This window comes from Rhinolophus hipposideros (assembly GCF_964194185.1).
Source record: "Rhinolophus hipposideros genome assembly, chromosome: 24".
NCBI lineage: Eukaryota > Metazoa > Chordata > Mammalia > Chiroptera > Rhinolophidae > Rhinolophus > Rhinolophus hipposideros.
In genome coordinates, this window is record NC_138070.1 from 4,812,090 (window position 1) to 4,834,997 (window position 22,908).

At 36.3% G+C, this 22,908-nt stretch overlaps 2 protein-coding genes across 5 annotated transcripts in view; one reads left to right on the forward strand and one right to left on the reverse strand.

Annotated features, from left to right (window-relative positions):
• Positions 1 to 1,115, reverse strand: part of KNTC1 (kinetochore associated 1) — a gene marked incomplete at its 5' end in the record, with an annotated part of 53,062 nt that extends 51,947 nt beyond the window's left edge. Inside the window, one exon of the mRNA XM_081037785.1 lies at positions 987 to 1,115. Within this exon, the coding sequence (XP_080893911.1) occupies positions 987 to 1,115 (129 nt within the window). The remainder of the gene's footprint in view (positions 1 to 986) is intronic.
• A 2,563-nt stretch (positions 1,116 to 3,678) lies between these two features.
• On the forward strand, positions 3,679 to 20,944 carry RSRC2 (arginine and serine rich coiled-coil 2). Of its 4 annotated transcripts, none has more exons than XM_081036720.1 (10): positions 3,679 to 3,833; positions 7,660 to 7,816; positions 9,056 to 9,099; positions 11,547 to 11,737; positions 12,615 to 12,818; positions 14,844 to 14,966; positions 17,263 to 17,342; positions 18,731 to 18,963; positions 19,380 to 19,469; positions 20,296 to 20,944. In XM_081036720.1, the coding sequence occupies exons 1-10, from the start codon at positions 3,828 to 3,830 to the stop codon at positions 20,473 to 20,475; spliced, it is 1,308 nt and encodes a 435-aa protein (XP_080892846.1). In that variant the 5' UTR covers positions 3,679 to 3,827; the 3' UTR covers positions 20,476 to 20,944. The 4 variants fall into 4 exon arrangements, with proteins under 4 accessions (XP_080892846.1, XP_080892847.1, XP_080892849.1 ...); XM_081036721.1 differs by having other exon boundaries at positions 18,734 to 18,963; XM_081036723.1 differs by lacking the exons at positions 3,679 to 3,833; positions 7,660 to 7,816 and adding an exon at positions 9,885 to 9,962 and having other exon boundaries at positions 9,074 to 9,099; positions 11,525 to 11,737; positions 18,734 to 18,963.
• The last annotated feature ends 1,964 nt before the right edge of the window (positions 20,945 to 22,908 follow it).

Sequence of the window (22,908 nt, forward strand, 5' to 3'; positions counted from 1 at the left end):
TACAGTTCACTCTTGGTGGTGGACATAGTGTCTGGACAAATGTATGACAGGCATCCATCCTGATGGTGTCATACAGAGCACACTGCCCTCAAAATCCTCTGTGCTCTGCCTATTCATCCCTCCCTCCAGACCCCAACCCCGAGAACCACTGATCTTTCTACCATCTTCAGAGTTTTGCCTTTTCCAGAATGTCATACAGTGCAGTTGGAATCATGCTGTTTATAGCCTTTTCAAGTTGGCTTCTTTCACTTGGTAGTATACATTTAAGGTCGCTCCATATCTTTTCATGGCTTTGATAGCTCATTTCTTTTCAGTATTGAATAATATTTAACATTACTGGATGGACCACAGTTTATCCATTCACCTGCTCAAAAACATACTGGTTGCATTCAAGTGTTGGCAATTATGAATAAAGCTGCTACAGACATTTTGTGAAATGTCTTCACTTTCTTGACTGTAGCCTTTGAAACACGAGTTTTTAACTTTGATGAAGTCCAATTTATCTATTCTTCTTTCACTACTTGTGCTTTTAACATCCTACTTAAAATGGCATTGCCTAATCCAAGGTCACAAAGATCTTTTGGATTATATTTTTAATTTCAAATTCTACTTGTTCTTTGCTGGTACATACCTAGGAAAGCTGTTGACTTTTGCTATTAACCTTGTATTCTTCAACTATGCTATAATTGCTTATTAGTTCCAGGAGTTTGTCAGTTCTGTCAGATTTTCAACACGGACAGTCATGACATATGCAAACAAAGACAGTTTTATTTCTTCCTTCCCAATCTATGAAAAGTTCAGTTTTGGAAATACAAACCTTAAGATAATATAATGCGAATTCAAATGAAAATTTCCAGTGATTTCAGACTGAACCTTGATTCCTTGAGAAAGTTTCATTCACAAAACATTTACCATGTAGCTACTGGGCCTACTAAGCATTCAGTAAAAACTCTGTGAATAAAAACATTTAGCATCATAATCATTACCTTTTCGGAGGAGATCTTCGCTAGCAAATCTACTTGATATAAAGCAGTTCCGTGTTCTTTTCTTGAACCAACACTTAGGTACCCACTTCCTGTATCATCATTTGTTAGCAGTTCAATATCATTCCACATATTTCTGAGATTGTTTTCCTGAGTCAGGAATCACTGACTTCCCTGTGACATGTAAATTAGACCAAATTATACTGTTGCACAGAATCCAGTTTCTTTGGAAATGAAAAGGCTTTACCCAAAATGTACACATCAATAAATAAAGACTTCTCTGTCTTTGCATTATTTCTGAGATCACCAGACACTTGGACCAATAAGATAAATGGAACTAGAGTTTTGATTATCACTAGAGAAGAACATACTGGTTCAGGAACACAAAGAATTCTGATCTTACCAATGTATCCTAGAGCTTCTAGTATTTTTGTATACCAGCTTGAAATTATAACAAGTTTTCATTTGAAACAAACCTTTAATCAGTATAGCAATAAACAGCAAAAGCTCTGAGGTCAGACTGTCTGGGATATCTTAGGATAGATAGTAAGGTTCCTGATGAACTTAAAAAAATATCCATTAATTTTTCCTGTATTGTTGTACGACAAAATGAAAATGTTAAGGGGAGGAGGGAAAAAAAAACTGGATTTGGTTTCTGACTGGACCAAAGAGTATACTCGTAACCTTAGGGAAGTCACTTAACCGTCTCATCCACAAAGACTGCTATAACCCATTCGACGTATGGTCTGGATGGGAGCAGAATACTAAGATGAAGAGCAATCCCTGGCTCAAGGCTGCTGGGGAACAATAACCAATCGTTACAGTTGTTTTGATAAATGCTAACAGAATATGTTTTAAAATCAATGGGAGGTACGGCACAGGGAAGGAACGATTTCTGACTTGGGGCTCTTTCACATTTACTAGTCAGTCGTCCTTCAGCAAGCAATTTAATCTTTGTTCCTCAATTCGCTAATTGATAGAATTAGAATACAGTCGTCGCTACCTAAAAAGTTATGAGCTTTAGATGTTCACAAAACAATGCTTGGGTGGTGGCAAGCACTCAATTTTAAGTGTTTGTGAATTTATTATTGTTATTGGTAGAAGCAGGTAACATTGGGCTAGTAATTTAAGGTCCTAGGAGTTTTTTAAGTTTATTTTTCAATTATAGTTGACATACAACATTATATTAGTTTAAGGTGTACACCATGGTGATTATGGGAGCTTTCTGAATCCAGGAAAAGAGTTGCAAGGATACAGAAACAAAGCATGTCAAAGTAAACAACAGTTTTAGTGGCTGGTATTTGGGTGGGCGTTGATAGGAGGAGGGATAAGTTGGGGTGAACACTTTCATGGGTCGCAGTGTCCAACATCTGTAAAAACAGAGAAACATTGTCAACCTCTCTGCGCTGTCACACTCACTCATTCAACAAATGTTCACTGAGTACCTACTATTTTCTAGGAGCTGGGAATAGAGCTGTGAAGAAGACAGAAAAGGGCTCTGTCATTATGAAGTGTATGTTCTTGTAGGAGGGACAAAAATATCAACAACAATGTAAACAGAGCCACTTGGAAAGGCCTTTTTAAGTTCGCAAAAACAAAATAGTTATCACTATTCAGTATGCAAGACAGTTGGGAATGTTGACGCATTAAGTCAACACAACAACCCGTGTCACAGCTGCGAAACGGGCGTCGGGGATTAAATAAACGGCCAAGGTTACCTAGAGCGAGTAAAGGAGGTAGCTCGACAAGAAAACCCAAACCCACGCCTGCTATTAACTGCTATCCTGCCTCCCTACGAAAAAAATAAGTAAACGCACCAACAATGACAATGCGAAATGTTTCGGAGGAAACAAAACAGTGCTCGGGTGGAGGGGGAGGGTGGCGTGAGAAGGACCTGTTTGGGAAGGGAAGGTGACATCCGAGCTGAGACGGAATAGCGTGAAGCCAACCGTGCAAAGCTCGGGGGGAACCGCAAGTGCAAAGGCTCAGAACCGGGACCGAGTTGGGGGCGCCTGCCGGGCAATAGCAAGACTGCAATCGTGCGGGAGCTAAACGAATCCCTTGAGTTTTATCCTCAGTGCAACGGGGAAGATACCAAGCAGACGGGTGACATGATTTGATTAAGACTTGAGAGCATGGTGGCTGCTGGGTGAACAGCGAGTTAAGCAGAATGAAACAGTGTCAGTTAGGATTCCACGCAGAAACGCTCAGCAGGACACCCACCCCAACCTCTCTCCCGCCAGCGTGTCTGGAGGAGAAAACGGCCCGAACCGTGCTAAGACTGCGGCTCCTCCCACCTGAACCCACTCCCACCTCCCTACAGTAGCGCGACTCCCCCTCCTCACCTGCAGCTGAAGAAACTAAAGGGGAACACTCAAGTTCATCGCCCCTCTTCCCGACTCCCACAACTGCCCCTAATCGCGTCAGGTTCCAGCCCACAGGTTTAAATTGGCGGGAGAACACCAAGCCCAACCCCTTTTACGGCGGCCGGATAAGGCCAAGATTGTTTTAGAATCGAAGTGGGACGTCGCCCCACCCTAAATTCTACCATTTCGGTTCGCTCCGCCGCGCAGACCAGGGTGTATTCTTGACCCCGCCCTTCTCCCTGGCTTTCCACGCCCACTTTCAAAAGAACCACCAATCACCGCCTCGAACCGCGTTGCTATAGAAGCCGTATCCCCACCCCTTTTCGTCCCAGCAAGCTGTGCGACGCGCCGGGCCTCATCCCCTTTGTGCCATCCGGGTCTCTCGCCGGAGCCATTTAGTCTGTGGCGAAGAATCCGGGCGGCTAGTGGTGTTGAGAGCGGCAAGTGGAGGTGCCGCCCAAGCGGCCAGGACTCGACTATGGCGGTAGGTGACGAATCTGAGTTTGTAAGCCAAAGATATTGCTCTGCTACTCTCCAAAGAGTGGGTGAACCGCTCCCAGAGCTGTTACCCGCTCGTGTGTGGACAAAATGGCGCCGCGGCAGCCTTCTGCGCCCGCTATCATGGCTGCCTGCTGTAGGGAGGGGGAATAAGGCGGCGTCGATGGGGGCTGGGAGCTGCCGGGAGTGTCTTTTTTCCAGAACTTTCTTCCTTTCGGCCCACAGAACTGCCTCCACTTTAGCTTGCTGTGGTTAGTGATTTATACTGAGTTTCATTAGGGCTTGGGAATATATGTTCGCGGAGGGGAAGTACTGAGGACGAGAGAAAAGGGGTCGGTTGGTCTCTGAAAAGTATTGGGCCGGAGAGGGGCTGTGAGGGATAGAATGCTAAAAGAGCGGTCTTGCAGCGGTTTTTTTTCTTGCCTGCATTCAATAAAATGATTAGTTGCATAATTTCAATTCGTGTTTGGTCTGTGAAAAAACGTTAATGTATTCCTTCGTGAGGAACTGGGGAAGGTGTTTGCTGAAAGGGAGTCACAATTCGGCTTAATAGGAAAGCTTTGGAATTAGGAATTCTGATTGCTGCTCGGTTTCTGGGGCAGCTCGTGATGTAATCATTTTGAAGTGTCGGGGAAGCGTTGTAAGCAAGCTTTATCTTTGGCGTTGGTCCTTTAAGTTTAAGAACTCTTCATTGACCCATTTAACCTTAAATAAGAACTACGGGTCTTAGGTGACCTCTTCTGAACAATACGCCTGCTTTGGGCCTTAAATGCCTAATTCTGATGCGTCGCGTTATTGTGTGATAACAGGGTAATTTTTACTTACCCTGTTAAAAGAAAAATGCAGGCGTTTTGCATTTCTTTCCACTAACTAAAAATTTATCTTCTCATTTTTGAAAATAGACTGGCAAACATAAATAAAAATATGTACTTTACTGTTCTAATATTTGAGATGGCTGGAATTAGAAAGCCCTTCCCTACGCCATACGAAATTGGTTGAATTTGGGACTGATTTTCTTTTTTTTTAGTAAGGTTTCAAACAGTTGGCAAGCTATTCGGTATTTATGTAACCGATCAGTTTAATGTTATTTATGTAACCGATCAGTTTAATGTTTTCCTTATTTAATAGTGTTTTAGGCCTCTTAGTGTGCTTACGTAAAAAATAGTATTTTACTTGGGCTCAAAATATTTCTTAAAAATGAAATCAACTCAGACATTTGTTTCTGCAGTGCCTCATTCAATAAAAAGGCACAATTCACTGGAGAAGTGGCCTTTTATTAAATCCCATCTTCCTTCTTTACGCTGGGAAAAGATTTGTATACTGTGTCTTGGGCGTTAAGGTTTAAACCAGATGTAAATTTTAAGAAGCATAAAATTGAAGTGGCCTTCTAAATAGAGCAAATGCTAGAGTAGAGGATAGTTTTGCAGTTAACATTTAAGGTTTATAGAGATCCCTAGTAAATAAAAATAAACCTTAGGAATTTTCAGAGAAATGTTAATAATTCAGTTGATTGGGAAGGATACCTTTATTCGTTCTGTGCAGCTATGAAATAGCGTCATGGAAATACAAAGTTTTGCCTGATCTAAGCAACCACCTATCATTCATATCTGTTTAGTGATAGGGTGATTTTGTTGTTGTCCTATGGTATATGTTACGGATGTAAATTGCTATTTGGTGTAAGTTGTTAGCCTGTATCACAGGGTGGCTTCCCTTAAGCCAAGGGCATTTACTTGACTTCCCTATTGCCAGGCTTCTGTGATGTTAAGCATGTACTAGTTAAATAAACCATTGACTAAAAACTTTCATTGCCTGGCTAGCTTTTCCATGGAAATGTTTCAGTTCTAGTCATGATCTCGGTAAAAGTGAGATGTGCCATTGTTTCATGATGTAGTCTCTCTTCGGCAGAAAAGTGGTGTGCACTGAGAAAAGGGACAGCAGTGCTTCAAGTTTTTGTGATTTTTTTTTTTTTAAGTGTAAGTTTTAAAGTGCAAGTGTAAGCTTTACCAATACTTAGCATATTACAGATTTATCTGAAATAGTCCTTAAGAGTGATGAGAACAAGAATAAAAGAAAATGACCAATGTTAGTTGTGAATCACAATCATCCTTAATTGTGTGATACAGAATCATTTATTAATAATGTACAGTGAAGAGTACCATCTTAGGTGAGTCAGCTGATGTTGCTGAATCTCGTCTGTAAAATGAGAAAGTTGAAGTCAATTCTAAGGGTAGAAAATCTTTCAGCGCAAAAGTTTTATGATCGCAGAAATCATACATAGACACAGGGAAAACTGGACAGGCTCATATGCTCAAAGGAGAGCCTCTCCAGTATTTAGTTGCTTCCTTCTGTTACTAGGTTTTTTTGGTACCATCATTAGAGGCTTAACACATAATTTGTGTCTTTAGTTCCAACTAAGCTATAAATTTTTCCCTTTTAATTTATCACTTTATTCCTGGAATAGCATGGAATTTGGCACATTTTTGATACTCTGTAAATAGTTGGAATAATGCAGCCTCTCATGCTTCATTTTTTAAAATACTCTCCATTTGGTTTATTTGGCGTTTATTCTCTGGACTAATCTTCCTAAGGGAAGAAGTTCATTATCATGTGATTATTCCTCTTACTGAAAATTTATTGTGATTCCATATTTATCCAATGCAGCTCTCTTCTGCAAGGGACAAGATCATAAATATTTTACGCATTGTGGACACAGTAGAGTCTCTGTCACATTCCTTGCTTGCTTGTTCTCTTGTTTTAACGATACTTAAAAAGGTAAAAACCATTCTTATCTCAAAGGCCATAGTTCGTCAACCCTGTCCTAAGTAATCTGCTCCCCAGGCATATTATCTATTCTGGGACTCATTTAAATCATTTTTTTCCTTTGTGGTACTCTTTGTTATTTGAGCCACACTTCAGCAGAACCGCAGAAATATTTTTTAATGGAAAACAATAACTGAAATTCATTTGTTCCTTAAACATGGATTGATTTTTGTGCTCAGTACTATGTTATGGGCAAAGCAGGTGAAATTGCCTGGAAAACAAAGAAGTAATATTTAGATGAGGGAACCTACTCTTTGAGGTAAATCAGGCCTCTCGGAAAGAGTGTGTGCACTTGACTGTTTTAATTTTAATCTATATTGTGATAACTTCAAAATGCTTTAAAGCAGAAACAACTTAATGTTTCCATAGCCCAGAGCGTGTGTGAGGAGAGGCAGACCATATTTTGAAGCGGCACTGTGCCAAGGGGCTGTTTTCATTAAAGAGGGTTAATGAAATTAAAGTTGGGTTCTCAGATAGGTAAGTTAATTTTCTGTTTACTCTTTTCAGAAGCATTCTTTCTGCTGTTTAAGATTTTACAGTCTTGAGTCTCTCTAACCTTTAATAGCTCATTTAAAATGCCTTTTTTAGTATATGCTAATTTAAAATAATAGTATTGGTAAAGTTGAGTAATTGAGTTCACAATTCTAAAATGGACTATGTTTTCTGTTTGAGTGTTTATTGGAAATACTTGGAATCCTTATTTCCTCTTTCCCCCACTGTTTTGAAAGTTATAAAGATAATGACTAAAAAATTAAGATACATCTTATATATATCTTTGGTATTGGGTTAGTCATTTCAATTTATTCAGGCCTATTTATTAGGTACAAAGCATATTTAGCTACTTGGAAATCAGCCACTTTAATTTGTGTGTGTGTGGTGGGGGGATTGTTTTGTAAAATTCAGGGATGACTATCTTTCCTCCTTCTCTTAAGAAATTGGAGATACTTAAAATGTAATTAAGAACTTAACGTTATTTTTCCTTCAACTTTTAGGCTAGTGATACAGAACGAGATGGACTAGCCCCAGAAAAGACATCCCCAGATAGAGATAAGAAAAAAGAGCAGTCAGATGTATCTGTTTCTCCTAGAGCATCAAAACATCATTATTCAAGATCACGATCAAGGTCAAGAGAAAGAAAACGCAAGTCAGGTATGAATTGTTGGAAATTAATGTTGGAAATTGTTGGTAATAAACACTACTGGCATTTGTTACAATTCATGTGTCTAAGACATAAAGTTAGTTTATTGATATAGATAGCATGTGTTCTACCCAATGTAGAAGTTGATACTGAAAGCCTATTGGTAATTTTCTGGAGAATTTAAATACAGATTTTCTAATGCAGAAATTTTATAACTTGTCCAGAGGCAACAATGCATGTTTAAATTTGTGTCATGGTAACTATTTGTTAACCCTAAAATGATTGTTTCATTCTTTCAACATTGGCAAAATAATATTTTGAAATACGTCTATCTAGGCCGTGGTACATTGTTCTGAACTTGTTTAACATCCTTTGACATAAGTTGCAGGAACATTTTTAACCTTGTTTTTCTTTTTAACTTAATGTTAGAATATTTCTGAAGCAAGAGATTTGGCATTTTAAAATGCTCCTATTTGTTTCCTTAGAAAACTAGACTAACATAGTAAAAAAGCATGGTATTTTGCTATTTTTTTTTTTTTAAAGAAAACTAGTATTGCTACTTCAGATGTTGAGTGAGAAGTAGAATAGTAACGAGTGTAAAAGTTAAGGCCCAAGCTCTATTTATCCTTTGTGTCCACAGATCATCATCTACAAAATGGTCAAATGTAATTTTCACCTGTATGTTAATATTTGAAACTACAGTATTGTAACCAGTATTAATAGAAATTTTTCTAAACTATAACATCATTTTGATTACGTATACCAAATATAATTCAACCGGTTTATTTTCTTTTGCATTCTTTTTGCTCGTTTGCCTCTTTATAAAGGAGTTTACAAACTCCTTTATAAATTTTCTATGGCCTAGGCTAATCAAATGTTTTGTAAAATACTAAGAGTCTTCAACTGCCTAAAAGATAGTCTGTTTGGACTTGTCATGGAACTTTTTTTGCTTAGTTCTGTCTTGATTACATTCTGGTTTGTTCAGGTTGCTTGATTTGTTTGAAGTGTGTACAGTATTAATATTAATGTTACTAATAGTAGAATAACTTGACCAGTTTGCTGCCATATGGCAATTAGGAGAATAATCCTACCCTGCCATAAAAACATAGTTTTGGGAAGATAATTAGGAAGTAGGCTCTTTAGCTGACCGATTGGACTGGAAATTATTCTTATATATTATATGAGTGTTGGAATTTGTGTTCGAGGTGTTTCTGTATCTTTGCTTATGGTCAATTTTTGTGACTTCACAGACAATGAAGGAAGAAAACACAGGAGCCGGAGCAGAAGCAAAGAGGTAATTAACACTTTGTAGTGAATAGGCACTTTAAAATACTTGTAAAGTATCTGGTAGAAATGTTTGTGTGAATATATTGTGTTGTCAAGGTAAGTACCAAAACTTGAAATTTAAAAGGTTAATTGGGTTATGAAATAAGCATGATTTGGATTCATCATTTTTCAAGAAGATAGTTGTTTATCTGAAAAGTTCATTCAAAAACTTAATTTTATTATGTTGTGAAAATATTCACAATAAAAATTTCATATGAAGAATATAATTGGTTTTTTTAGGCCTGTCACACAGAGCTTCCATTAATCTGAGGTCCCGAGTCTCCTTATGCCTGATGACTGCTCAGAATTTCTAAGTTAGCAATACCCTAGATATTATGGGCTACTTTTTCTTTATTGAAGGTAATAAGAGTCCTTTTTTCATTAGTGAGTTCTATTTCCTTAATAGTGGTATTGAATTTTGAAATTCAAGTGTCAGAGATAGCTGGAAATGTGGTGGTGACAGCAAAACTTGAGGAAAAAGAAAGGCAGCAGCTGTATTGCAAAGGAGTTAAGTTGCTCACCCACCTGAGAAGACAAGGGGCAAGCCATCAAGGGAGAGAAGAAGTAGCAACCAAAAAGGGAGCAGAATCTTTTCGGGGGCTGGGCAAGGGACTCCTGAAACAAATGTGGGCAGGGACTTCACCTCTTCCCCTAATGGAAGCTCTGTTAAATTTTTAATTTAGGAGAGTTTTTGTGAAAATGACTATTTTGTTTAGTTCACATGATAACATTTCTATAATAAATCATACTCAGCGTGCTAATGCGCGAAGAGACTGAACTGAAGACGCTGCAGACTCAGATAGCAAAATAATAAGCCTACTTCATGATAAGGTAACTATTAGTCATTCAAACTCCTATTTCCCTTAAGTATATCTTAAATCAGTTAAGGGTTTTAATGGTGTTTTTACAAAAATTAATAGTAATGTTACGTTTGGAAAACTGGTTTGAAATAAACTAAAACTTTTGGAAGTTTAACCTCTTAAAGCTTTTCCAGTTTGCCACTATATGGCAAAATCAAGGAAATATTTTTATAAGCTCATATTAATAGAGAACTGGCAGTGAAACTAAAATGTAGCTGTGTCTCCAGGTCTCTTATTTTTCTGCAAAATAATAAATTACATACTAGCATCGTTTTCAGATATGTCATCATGCATGTTCTAAAGTGTTTGGCCAAGTTTTTTTGTTAAGAAAAGTTGAGTGGAAAGAAATATGCTGTGGTCTATTTTGGGAAACATGACATAATTAAGTGTCCTATTGAGGAAAAGCAGTGGTCTGAGTATCAGAAGAACGTGGGGTCTGGGTTCGGCTCTGCTGATACGTAGCTTTGTGACTCTAGATCTTAGTTTAGTCATACACTAAGTAAGAGGAATCAGGGGGTCTGTGTCTCTTTCCAGCTTTAAAATTGTGATTCTGAGATGCGAAGGATTTTCAACTTTAGCTACAAGATGGAGTTGACAAATATTAATGTAGGGCAATCTAATGTTTATAGCACTTCCTAATTAGGTGTCAGTGTAGGATGGAGACTTGATCATATAATTAATTTTAGCTCAGTCTCTGAATTGTATATATTGTGACAGTGAAAGCCTTGTTTTTTAATCCTTCAGAGTATGGAAGAAGTATGTATTGTGTAATGGTATGGGGATTAATTATGCTATACCTAGTTTGATTTCATAAAAATTAAAACAGATACGGTTGCCATTTTCTATCCTAGGTACATGAAATGTAATAGAACTCCAAGCCTATTGGGATATTGCAAGATGAAAAGTGATTGCTTCAGAGTTTAGACATTGGGAGAAAAGTCAAGAGACGTCTTTTAGAGAGAATGTGGCAGTATAGCTATAAAAAGGACACTTCAACTCTGTAAAGCAATTTGAAATTGCAGAAAATAATACTTAGTAAATTTTATTTAGCTACATAATTTGAAATGCATTTTCTGGTGCATTTCTTTGTGTCCTTACTATCTTCATTATCATTAACTATTTAAACTTCAAATGATGTTATGTACTTTGGATTTAGAAGTTGATGTATATACTTGATCTGTTCATCTAAAAGGTTTGTTGCAAAAATGTTAAAGTTTTTGATACGTGTGTACTTCCCTTACATTAGACAGAAGAAACAAGAGGGATGCCTGTTTTTCTGTCATAATGGTTTTTTAATAGTCACATTGAAAATCGTTTTAATTGTGGTATTGAAAATATTTTGGGGAGGAAACTGCATTTTGGGGATTTATAAAGAAAAAATTAGTAATATACATCTGCAACATGTGGGTGATGTGAAACTAGGTCAGTTTTTTAAATTTGCCACACACTCCTAAGGTTACTAATGTTGCATCACAACATTTTTGTTCATTGATACCCATACTAACTCTCTTTGTTGCACTATTTTCCTGAAAGAACCAACTTCTTCTTAAAACAGGCAAGAAGACATGAACCCAAAGATAAGTCCTCTAAGAAACACAAGTCTGAGGAACATAATGACAAAGAACATTCTTCCGATAAAGGAAGAGAGCGACCCAATTCATCTGAAAATGGTGAGGACAGACACAAACGCAAAGAAAGAAAGTCATCAAGAGGCAAAAGTCACTCAAGATCTAGGTCCCGGGAAAGGTAAGTAGTTAACGGTGTTTATTGTATAGTTAGTGCCTTCGAAAGAGCTCCTAAGTTACATAAAGCTTCTCATTAACCCAGCAATATCCCCCAAAATCTTAACTGGAACATTGGTATTTTTTGCTAACTTGGCCTACTCCTGTGCACACTAATGTCTGCTGATAGCTGGAATCTTTTGGGCTTTGCTTTCTATACAGGCAGCAGTAATGGTGTCCAAGACTGGGAATAAGGGACGGTTACACTTAACATTCAATCAGGGACTATATGTTTCTTTTAACTACTTGGTTTATCTGTCTTCTGCAGTGAAAAAAAAAATTATTGCTGAACTATGTTTATATAATTTAAGCCAGCATAGCGATCCTTTTTACATTGCTGATGTAGCATTTGTTTGCCACTAAATTCTAATCTAGGTTTTCTCTTGTGGTGTAGAATGAAAAACTGGTTCATGGCTCACAGTTGTAGGATTTTTATTTTAAGAAGCCAATATTTATTTGGAGGTTTCTATGGGGATTATGTGCTATCAGAGTTGGTCAGAAGTTTTCAGTAATAGATTAACTTAAGTATATTACCCTTAAATTTTATAAATACATTATTAGTAAGGCAATAGAAACTATTAATCTTAAATTGGGGTAGAATGCATTGCATTTTTGACATTTTATATGGCTTTACTGTGTTCCCGAAGAATCATCAGACAAGAACAAAGATCAAATTTTTGTTTTTAACTCCTGCCATTAAAAACCTCAAATTATCCTTTCTGTATGTGATACAGAGTGGTCTGTTGCCTGTCTCGACTGCATATGCTACTGGTAACTAATTCGTTATGTCAGTCATTGAAAAAGACACAATTTTTAACTAAATTTATGTCGTTTAATTTCAGGCGTCATCGTAGTAGAAGCAGGGAGCGGAAAAAGTCTCGATCTCGGAGTAGGGAGCGGAAGAAGTCACGATCCAGAAGTCGGGAGAGGAAAAAATCACGATCCAGAAGCAGGGAAAGAAAACGTCGGATACGATCTCGTTCCCGCTCACGATCCAGACACAGGCATAGGAGTAGAAGCAGGAGTAGGACAAGGAGTAGAAGTCGGTAGGTATTCATGTTGATGAGAATCAGATAGGGCCCTCACGGGATCTGTTTGTCTTCTGTCAGTTTAAGGATATGTAGATTATGGATCCGAATTTATTTACAGATTATAAAATATTTTAATCATCCTGACCAAGAAAGAACAAACCTAACTACTGGTAGAGCATTCTCACATGGTCTGATTTGATCAGATCCCCTGGGAAGTGCAGGTGTGAATAGTCCCATTAAAATACTTCAGTTGTTTTGAACACTGGACTCATTGTGTTTATAATTACAATAGCTTACATTTATCGCATCCCTATCTTGTGCTATATGTTATAGCAAAGCTCTTTCCATATCTTACTCACCTGATTCTCAAAGTACCAGTTTTATAAGGTAGGTCCATTGGACTTAGGTTGAGTAACTTGCCCAAGAAACCCAAAGTCGTAGTTATTAAATGGTAAAACCCAGACCAGGTCCAAAGTGTGTGTCCATATCAAGTCAGTGTATGAGCTTAGCCCACCATGCTATATGTAGTATCTCAGATACTCAAAAAGATGAGCTTAGATGATGTGTTACAGAATTGTACACCTGAAACCATGTGTTATTAACCAATATTATCTCAGTAAATTTAATTTTTAAAAAAAGATTAGCTTAAACCTTTCTTAATTGTTAAGAAGGTTAGTTTGTTAAGTTAGAAAGCAAAATAATGAGCATGGGAGAAAATTTTTAATTCTAAGTATTCAGACAATATGTTTATTCTCTCTACTCATTTACCTAAGATAATTAATGTATTATATCTATAGTCACAGATACTGACTAAAATAATGGGAAAACTTTTTTGTTTATTGCTTCTTCAGTCAGTCTATAAAAGACTGAAATACAAAGGTGGACCTTATTTCAGTAACGTGGTTCATCACTTGTTTGATCATTTTAATCAGTTGGGTTTTTTAAAAAGATTTTATTGGGGAAGGGGAACAGAACTTCATTGGGGAACAGTGTGTACTTCCAGGCCTTTTTTTCAAGTCAAGTTGTTGTCCTTTCAGTCTTAGTTGTGGAGGGCGCAGCTCAGCTCCAAGTCCGGTTGCCTTTTTCTAGTTGCAGGGGCACAGCCCACCATCCCTGGCAGGGATGTGGCAACCTTGTGGTTGAGAGGACACGCTCCAACCAACTGAGCCATCCGGGAGCTCAGCGGCAGCTCAGCTCAAGGTGCCGTGTTCAATCTTAGTTGCAGGGAGTGCTGCCCACTATCCCTTGCGGGACTCGAGGAATTGAACTGACAGCCTTGTGGTTGAGAGGCCACTGGCCCATGTGGGAATCGAACCGGCAGCCTTCAGAGTTAGGCGCATGGAGCTTTAACCGCCTAAGCCACTGGCCGGCCCTTTAATCAGTTTTTAATCAGTGGTTTTAGTTTGTAGTAGTTTACAAATTTGACTTTACTAAGTCTGAGATTTAGTGAATCTTAAAGGTACATGGTAATTAGACCATTAAATTTTTAATTGCCATTTGGGCAATTCAGATCATTATTTATGACATTTCTAGTTTTGAAATGTTGGATTTTATTCCAATCAGTGACTTTTTTTTATCTTTTCTTTTTCTAATTCTTCTGTTTTTAGTAATTCATACTTTGTATTTTAAAAAACTTCTGCAAATTCATTCACTCATTAGATTAAATACTAGGAACACTTAATCTATCCATCCCACTACTAGGAATTTGTTCTGTATATTGGCCTACAGAAGCATAAAGTGACTCATGTACGAGACTAGTCTTTGCAATATTGGGTGTAACAGTAAAAGACTAGAAACAACCGAAATGTTCATCAGTAACAGGTGGTTAAATGAACTTGACAGAAAACTAGCCATTCACTCAAGGAACTTGGGCTCTATGGAAGATGTAGGACAGAGATGGAAAGGAAAGGGTTCAAAATGTATTTCCTGTACAGCTTGATTTTTGTTGAACCATGCATGTAAAGGTAATTGATTTTGATTCAACAAAGTAGTTGTTATTACTTGGCCGTACTGAGACATGTAAAATATGATTTATTACAGAGACAGAAAGAAGAGAATTGAAAAGCCAAGAAGATTTAGCAGAAGTTTAAGCCAAACTCCTAGTCCACCTCCTTTCAGAGGCAGAAACACAGCAATGGATGCACAAGAAGCTTTAGCTAGGAGGTGCGCAAATATTTTTATTTGATGCATTTTGTTTCGCTTTTCAACTTGACAGTAGAGACTCAGTTGTGTGGAGAAAATGAATGCTTTCAGTTAGGGAAAGTCAGCTAATTAAATCTACCCACGAATATCGTAATACCCTTGTGATCTGGAGCTAAGTGGTTTAATTTCTCGTCATAAACATTTACTTAGTGCACAATCAGAAAAACTGTGATGGCTGCAACAGGTCCTCTTTTTTCCTTCATGATTGATCCGTTCTTTTCAACTCGGGACTTCTAAATATTTTTAATTTGCAATTGAAACATAAAAATCTTAAATCTGATTTAAGAACATTGTTAATTTTGCCTCTAAAACTTTTTGTTTTTCTTCCTCAAGAAAACAGTCTTTGAAACAATAAGAATTCTGTCAGTAGTTTTCTTATTTTGAAGAAACAAATTTTGTAAGCCAATTTATTTGATTTTATAAATCTTACTGCTGATGGCATAAGGAGATCATTGTATTTTTTAAGGGTGATTGTGAGACCACACAGCAATATCTTACTGAAACCTGCAAAAACATTGAAAGAACTGCCTCAGCTAGAGAGGCAAGACGTAGAGGAAAATCGAAGTCCTTGTTGGCAGGTTTTTCCATATTCTGAAAACTACTTTTCTGATTTTTTTTTTCTTTATGAAATTGAGTTTGTATTTTTTTTTTTTTATTGCAAAAATACAGTTATCACAATGTAACCTGATGGGCTGCTGCCCTGTGAACCCAGCCTGGCAGAAACTCCAGCTGAACAGCAGCAGCAAAGGTGTGAGCTCACCCCTTCTTTGTCCCATTCACCTTGGTGAATGATGTTCATTTTTAATTCCAAACCTGCAATGGCCATTTTAAATGTGCAACCAGTAGTAGTCAATCATATTTTCTTTCTGAAACTAAAGTCAACAGAATTGGGAAATAACCACAATATTTGAACTAATTTATAAAGGATGGTCCGTTGATTCTGACAGGAATTTTTTTTAAGACCTAAAGATAATTCTTTCTTACTACAAGCTTATTGTGTTTTCGTTTTTGGCTTTTATTAAAGTTGAAACTGTTACTAGCACCTAAAACTTGAAGTTAAAAAATAACCTACTTAGTGATTTTCATATGACAAGTTTATGTGAAATTTCAGGATTTACATGGTATTTCAGGATACCAGATTATTCCTTGGCTACCTTGAAATTTGAAGGGAGGTATTTTGTTAATGAAAAACTAGTGTTGTAGGCTGTTCGTTGTTCAAGAAGGACAGAATTTTAAAACTGCTTTGGAAATATTTTTAACATATGTGAACCTATATTTTAATGTTACCCCTAATCAGAAACTTTTATTCCTAAGGACAAAGTCATGTCTATACTGTGTCTTTTTTGCATATGTGCTCAGTAAAAGGGAACAAAATTATAGATTATTAGGTTCCTTTTATATAAAGTTCAGCAATTGTTAAAGCAAATACTACTCTACTACCACTGTATTTTACTACCGGTAACCCCCCAAAACAACCTTTCCCACAATCCTTGCAACTTTATACCACATTCAAGGGAGAAAGGGATGGCGTTTAACTTTACATCGGTAAATCAAGGAATTATTCAAAGAAAGGGTTTCTCTTTCAGGAACTCATTATGAAGATGATGATACTAATGATTTGTTACATAGGAAGTAGGTACTGACTTGGCAACACATTTTTATAAGATTATGTAGAGGATTGCAGTTCGGATTTGTGTACCCATTTTTGTTTGGGGGTTTTTTGTTTGTTTTAATTTGTATTAATTTGAAGCTGTATAATAATGAAGTCTTTAAATATAAAAATTATTATCTGCATGTTTTGATTGGCCTTATTCTGTATCAGTTTTCCCCAGGAAGCATTTGGTAACATCGTTTACTAATTAATGTACTCTTAAGATTTACTCAGCTCTCAGTATGTCATTTGCAAGATATAATATTCTTATTCCTGTAAGCACTGATAAAGATTGAGTAATTTTTATGTTTTTAATCATTCTCTGTGGGAACTGTATAAAAACTATTCCAGTTTTTGGCTATTTGGTGAATTAAATGTTTGCTTAAAACCAGTATTGAAATACTCTTTAGCTGTGATTACCATCACAAGAATAATTGCTTTTTCCCCCCCGCCACATGTAGATATCAATTTGGGGAAGTGTTTAACCTAATTTAAAATTGTGTGTAAAGTGTTTTGTGTCTACACATGCATACACATGGAGAAATACCAAGATAAATATTGGTTTATATGGAGTTATTTTAAATTTCTTTAAATGGTCTTTGACAGATTGGAAAGGGCAAAGAAGTTACAAGAACAGAGAGAAAAGGAAATGGTTGAAAAACAAAAACAACAAGAAATAGCGGCAGGTAATTATTTTTCTTTATCATGGATGTATGGCATTTCTTTGTAGAAAATTTGGAAAGTTCAGAAGATAGGAAGAAAATTCACCTACCTCTAATCCCATCTACCTGTCAGTATGCTGTATGATTTTTTTGTTGTTGAAATGTGAACATTTTGTTTTTAGTGTTACTTTCCTACCTTGTAAAATCTTTATGCATTTATATTTCTGATTTGATCTATGCATGTCATTCTGACAAGTAAATAGTGACTATTCTTGTTCATGTAGCACTTTAGCCATCACTGCACATGTCTTTTAGTTCAGATTTTGGAAATACAGTTTATTAAAGATGGTGGCCTGAGCTGGAATGTATTATGTCTTACTGTTTAAAAGAATTTAAGTTTTTAGACTTAACACAAACATTGCCTGTGAGTGATTGAAGGTGATCAGAGAGAACTTACTGTTGAATTGTATGAAATGTAACCTGGAAGGTGTTTTTTTTTTGTTTGTTTTTCCTTGACATTCCTAGTAAATAGTGGATCTAAATCTAAATAGTGGATCTAAATCTAAAATTTTACGAACTGCTATTTTATAATAAAACTTACATAACTGGAATTATGGGAGTAATGTTAGTAATTTAAGAACTATTTAAGCTTATGTTCTGGACTGACAGAAAAAATATGTAATTAGAAGTCTTTCTGTTTACAGAAGATTGATGCAAAACTTGACTCACCCATTTAAAATGGAAATAATCAGAGATGGTACTTCACTTTTTAGTATTAGTTAAATGCACCATACCTGTTTAATATTTTAAAATGTTTGTTACAAGTGTCAAATGTCTGAAACATTTTGTAAACTATAAAGAATTGTGGAAATAAAAGTATTAATTGTGTTATAAGTTAAGCCACAAGCACCATAGTTCATTTCCATTGAAATCATACCTTTATACTATTTGCAGAATTCTCTTTTTCGAAGTAAATGAAATTTTAGTACATGTCAGAGATCATATATAGAAATATCTCTACTTAAGAATACATTCAGTGCGGCCGGTTGGCTCAGTTGGTTAGGGCACAGTGCTCTTACCAACAAGGTTGCCGATTCGATCCCCACATGGGCCACTGTGAGCTGCGCCCTCCACAACTAGATGGAAACAACTACTTGACTTGGAGCTGATGGGTCCTGGAAAAACACACTTAAAATAAATACATACATAATAGTAAATATTGGTAGTTTTTGCTTTATAACATTGAGTAAATAATGGTAAAATGTATTTGCTTTCTAACAACATTCAGTCATTTCCTTATATTTGGTGGAAATAGGCCTTTTTGCAAATTAGTAACTTACATATAAGTTATGTAGTACTGCAAATCAGGAGGTTTGTTTTGGTATAAAATCCATACTTCTCTCTTCTCTCAGCAGCTGCAGCTACTGGAGGTTCAGTACTCAATGTTGCTGCCCTGTTGGCGTCAGGAACACAAGTGACTCCTCAGATTGCTATGGCGGCTCAGATGGCAGCCCTACAGGCCAAAGCTTTGGCAGAGACCGGAATAGCTGTGCCTAGCTATTACAACCCAGCCGCTGTGAACCCAATGAAATTTGCTGAACAAGAGAAAAAAAGGAAAATGCTTTGGCAAGGCAAGAAAGAAGGGGTAAGTTAACTGCTTGCTTTCCCCTCTTTTGTCATTTTTTCCTAATTAGTGATTGATTAGAAAAAACATTGGAATTGGAAAAGATTCGTTTGGGTTTATCTTCTGAGAACGTGGCTGGGATAGTTTAACTTGCCACAGTTACTTAATGCTGAAAATGCATGATGTGAGACTTTCAAAGAAAACCAGTAATACTGTGTGTTTATGAAGGAGAAAGAATCCTTAGTTAGGTTTTTTCATAAGATCATAATGTATTTCTTTGCTTCATTACTCTATAATAGAAATCTCAGTATTATAAACTGCATGGATAGAATGCCATAAATGCTCGTGCTTCTTTCACACTATGTTATGGAGAGATGTAATACGCTTATGAAAGATGTAAATTTTACATATTCTAAAAGTTCACTGTGTCTTAACAGGACAAATCCCAGTCTGCTGAAATATGGGAAAAACTGAATTTTGGAAACAAGGACCAAAACGTCAAATTTAGGAAATTGATGGGTATTAAGGTGAGAATATACACTTCATATTAAAACTCATACTAACTTGTACTTTCAGGGTGACATTGATTCTTGACTTCAAAGTTATTTCAATGATGTTTCAGCCTGGGTACTTTTTTGGTGCCATTTTGTTTATGTTCTCCAGATTAACTTCACAGAATTAACTAAAATAATACATTGTTATTGCTATCTGGCAGTATAAACTGTTTGATTTAAATTAACAGGGTTTTTTAAATTATTACTGTGTATTTATACCTTAGGTGAACATTGAGATCGTAAGCTTCTCTTAGTAAATAAAAATGAAATGTAAAAAGGAATTAATGAATTTGCGTTAAAAAAAAAATACCACTCATTTAAGGTTAACGATACTTGGTTATGGAGTAGGATCTTCTTGATTTTCAGTTTCAAGCAAACTTTTTTTAAAATGTGGAAAGTTGAGTTTTTGCTGAGTAAATTAAAGTGTACTACAGATACAGGGTTTAGATTTCATACGACAACCTGGAAACATCCCCCAATGCTCAGACATTGGTTATTACTAAGGGAGTTGGTGTTTCATAGAAGAGCTATTTTGGTTTAAACTAAGCTGTACTGAGCTGGGGTGTCCTACATGTTCTTCCTCCTGCCCATTAATGAAGTTGACTTGTTATATCCGATATGCTGTTCCAGTACTTTGAAAGAACGTTGCCATGTACTCCATAGGTGTTGAATGAATGAATACAAGTAATTGAGGTCAAATATGTATCCTAAAAATGTGGTTTACCAGTACTGTCAAGTGAGAGAAGCACTTTGTATTCCCATTTGAATTAATTTTAATAATATATTTTCTGATACTTAGAGTGAAGATGAAGCTGGATGTAGCTCAGTTGATGAAGAAAGTTACAAGACTTTGAAGCAACAGGAAGAAGTATTTAGAAATCTCGATGCTCAGTATGAAATGGCAAGATCACAAACCCACACGCAAAGAGGAATGGGATTGGGTTTCACATCATCAATGCGAGGAATGGATGCAGTTTGAAAAAGATCACACTTAATGTTTGGGACTTTATGGACTTCTGGTTCTGATGTCAGGTCCTTGTTCACCAAACAGCTAGCATTCTAGCTTGCATGGGTGTTGCATTGACTTTAATTTATTGAAAAAATACGATTTTTTGTAAATATCAGATCAGTGATACTGGTGTTAGTGTTGTAATCAGGTTAAACCCACTTCCATTAAACTTGACAGTACTACAGAAGGACAATATTTTTTAGTTCATGACTTCTACTTTTCAAATATGTAAAAACTGCAGGTGGGATGAAATCTCATACATGGATTTTTTCGTGTCCGCTGTCTTGTGTACTTTTGTACTTAACCTTGTACAGTTATTTTCATCTCTCGAAACATGAAAGAAATGTTATGTAGATGTTCTTTAGAAGATCTGGCCATTTGGTACATAATCCAGCACAAAATAAGCTGGGTGGTGATAATAAAAATGGTTTTCTCAAAACTGGTGTTAATTTAAGTTACCTGGAATTCTTATTTGAATTTGTTTTATGGTTCCTGTAACATTTTGCAATTGCTATTAGAAAACACTGGCTAAAAATTCCTTTTTTAGAAAAAGTTAACCACTATTGGCAGTACCGTGATGCGCAAAAATGTAAAAGGATGTTGGAAGGCATAAACAAATTTATTAAAATCCTGTTTTCCTACTATTATAAGGAACAGAATTGGTGTACAGTATTTGTTAAATATTCCGTATGTTATTCAGGAAATAGATTAATACATTAAAGGGATGTAAGCACTTTTATTTTAATAAAGTGCCTTATAACAAGTTCTTTGTATGCCCTTTGCTCATTATCCCTTTGAAGTCTTCTCCAGCATAAAGTACTAAAATAGTAGAAAACTGCTTCCTCACTAAATTGACTAGGGCATAAATTTGGTGGAGGGGGGACTATAGAACTTGTAGTTCATTTGCTTTCATTACAACAATGTCCATTTTTAGCTTTCCCTAAAAGAATTCCTTTGGAAAACATCACAATGTAGCACAATATAATGCAGAAAGACTAGTGGTGAGACAAACCTTTATTTTAAATACCAGAGTTAGGCTGGCTAACTTGCTCGTTAGGTGTAATTTTGTGGTATAGAAAAACCAAGTGATTGTATTATTTTAGTGTATTTGGTAAATATTTAGTTTCCCCAGAGTACAATAATTCTGTGGAGAAACAGTATCATGCTTCAGTGAGAAAGTCAAGTTTGTGGGGAAATGATACTATGATTTTTCATTTTGGCATCACAAATTCATATTCTTCAGTTAATACCTTCTCAAATAAATTTCATTAAAAGTTTGCATGGGTTTGTAAGGCAGAGCAGATACAAAGGTACACGTGATCTGCGTTCTGTGTTTTTCTACAGTATTTTAGGAGCTGGCCATACATAAGGAATGACATGGTGCATCCTACTCTCGTCTACAATTCAGTACCAAAGGTTAAACACAAAACTAATTTGCTTAGTACAGCATCCAAAATAATTTAACACACAATCAGCATTTTTTGTTGAGATTTTGCATTCTTACTTTTATACTTATATTTTAAATCCAGTGTGTATTTTATATTTTAACACATCCCAGTTGGGACTAGCCACATGTAACCAGGGGCGTGCCAAGCTGGAGGGAAGCATATAGGTAAGTGTAAGTTGCATAATTAAACTTGAATCAATTATTGCAGTCCAGGGGTGGGGTGTGGTGCCAGTTAATTATTTCACTCAACTGGAAATAAGTTGATAAGGGGAAATACTCCATAGTTTTTATTTGCTTGAAACTTTGCTATCCCTTTTTTTTCTGGCTGTTAATGTGTTCTTAATTTCAAAGCCTTGTATTCCATGATGTTTTGGGCTTTATTTACCCTTGTAAGCAACAGAAACATAGTTGCGGTCCAGAAGATACTTAAGACAATGGTAAGGCAGAGCAGTAAAACTAAAACTAGGTCACACTTAATATTTAAGGCAAGATAAACAGCAATTGGCTTTGAGGGCAACTTGGAAGGTAGACTAGGATTTGGTAGATGTGTACAAGTATTTGAGGAAGAAGGTAAATTCAGATGAGATTCCAACTTGGATGGATTTTGATTCCACCTAGCCTAGACCACATAAATACCATTTAAGAAGTAGGTTGGTGTGAGGAGATGGAAACAAGTTTTATATATCATTCTAAATTAGTTTCATAGGCCAAAAGATGATTTAAATGTACTTACATAATTTCCAAGGAACCCACTCCTAGTTCTCCTACTGGCCATTCCTCAGTTTCTGTAATTGTCTCATCCTTCTCGGTCTCAGTCCTTTGGTTTGTCCAGACTCGGTCCAAGACCTTACATTCCTTATCCAAGCTCATCCTCTTACCATTGTCATTTACTTTCCATATGTTAACCTTCAATATACTAATGATGTCTAACCAAATGTTTCAAAAAATTCTCCAGT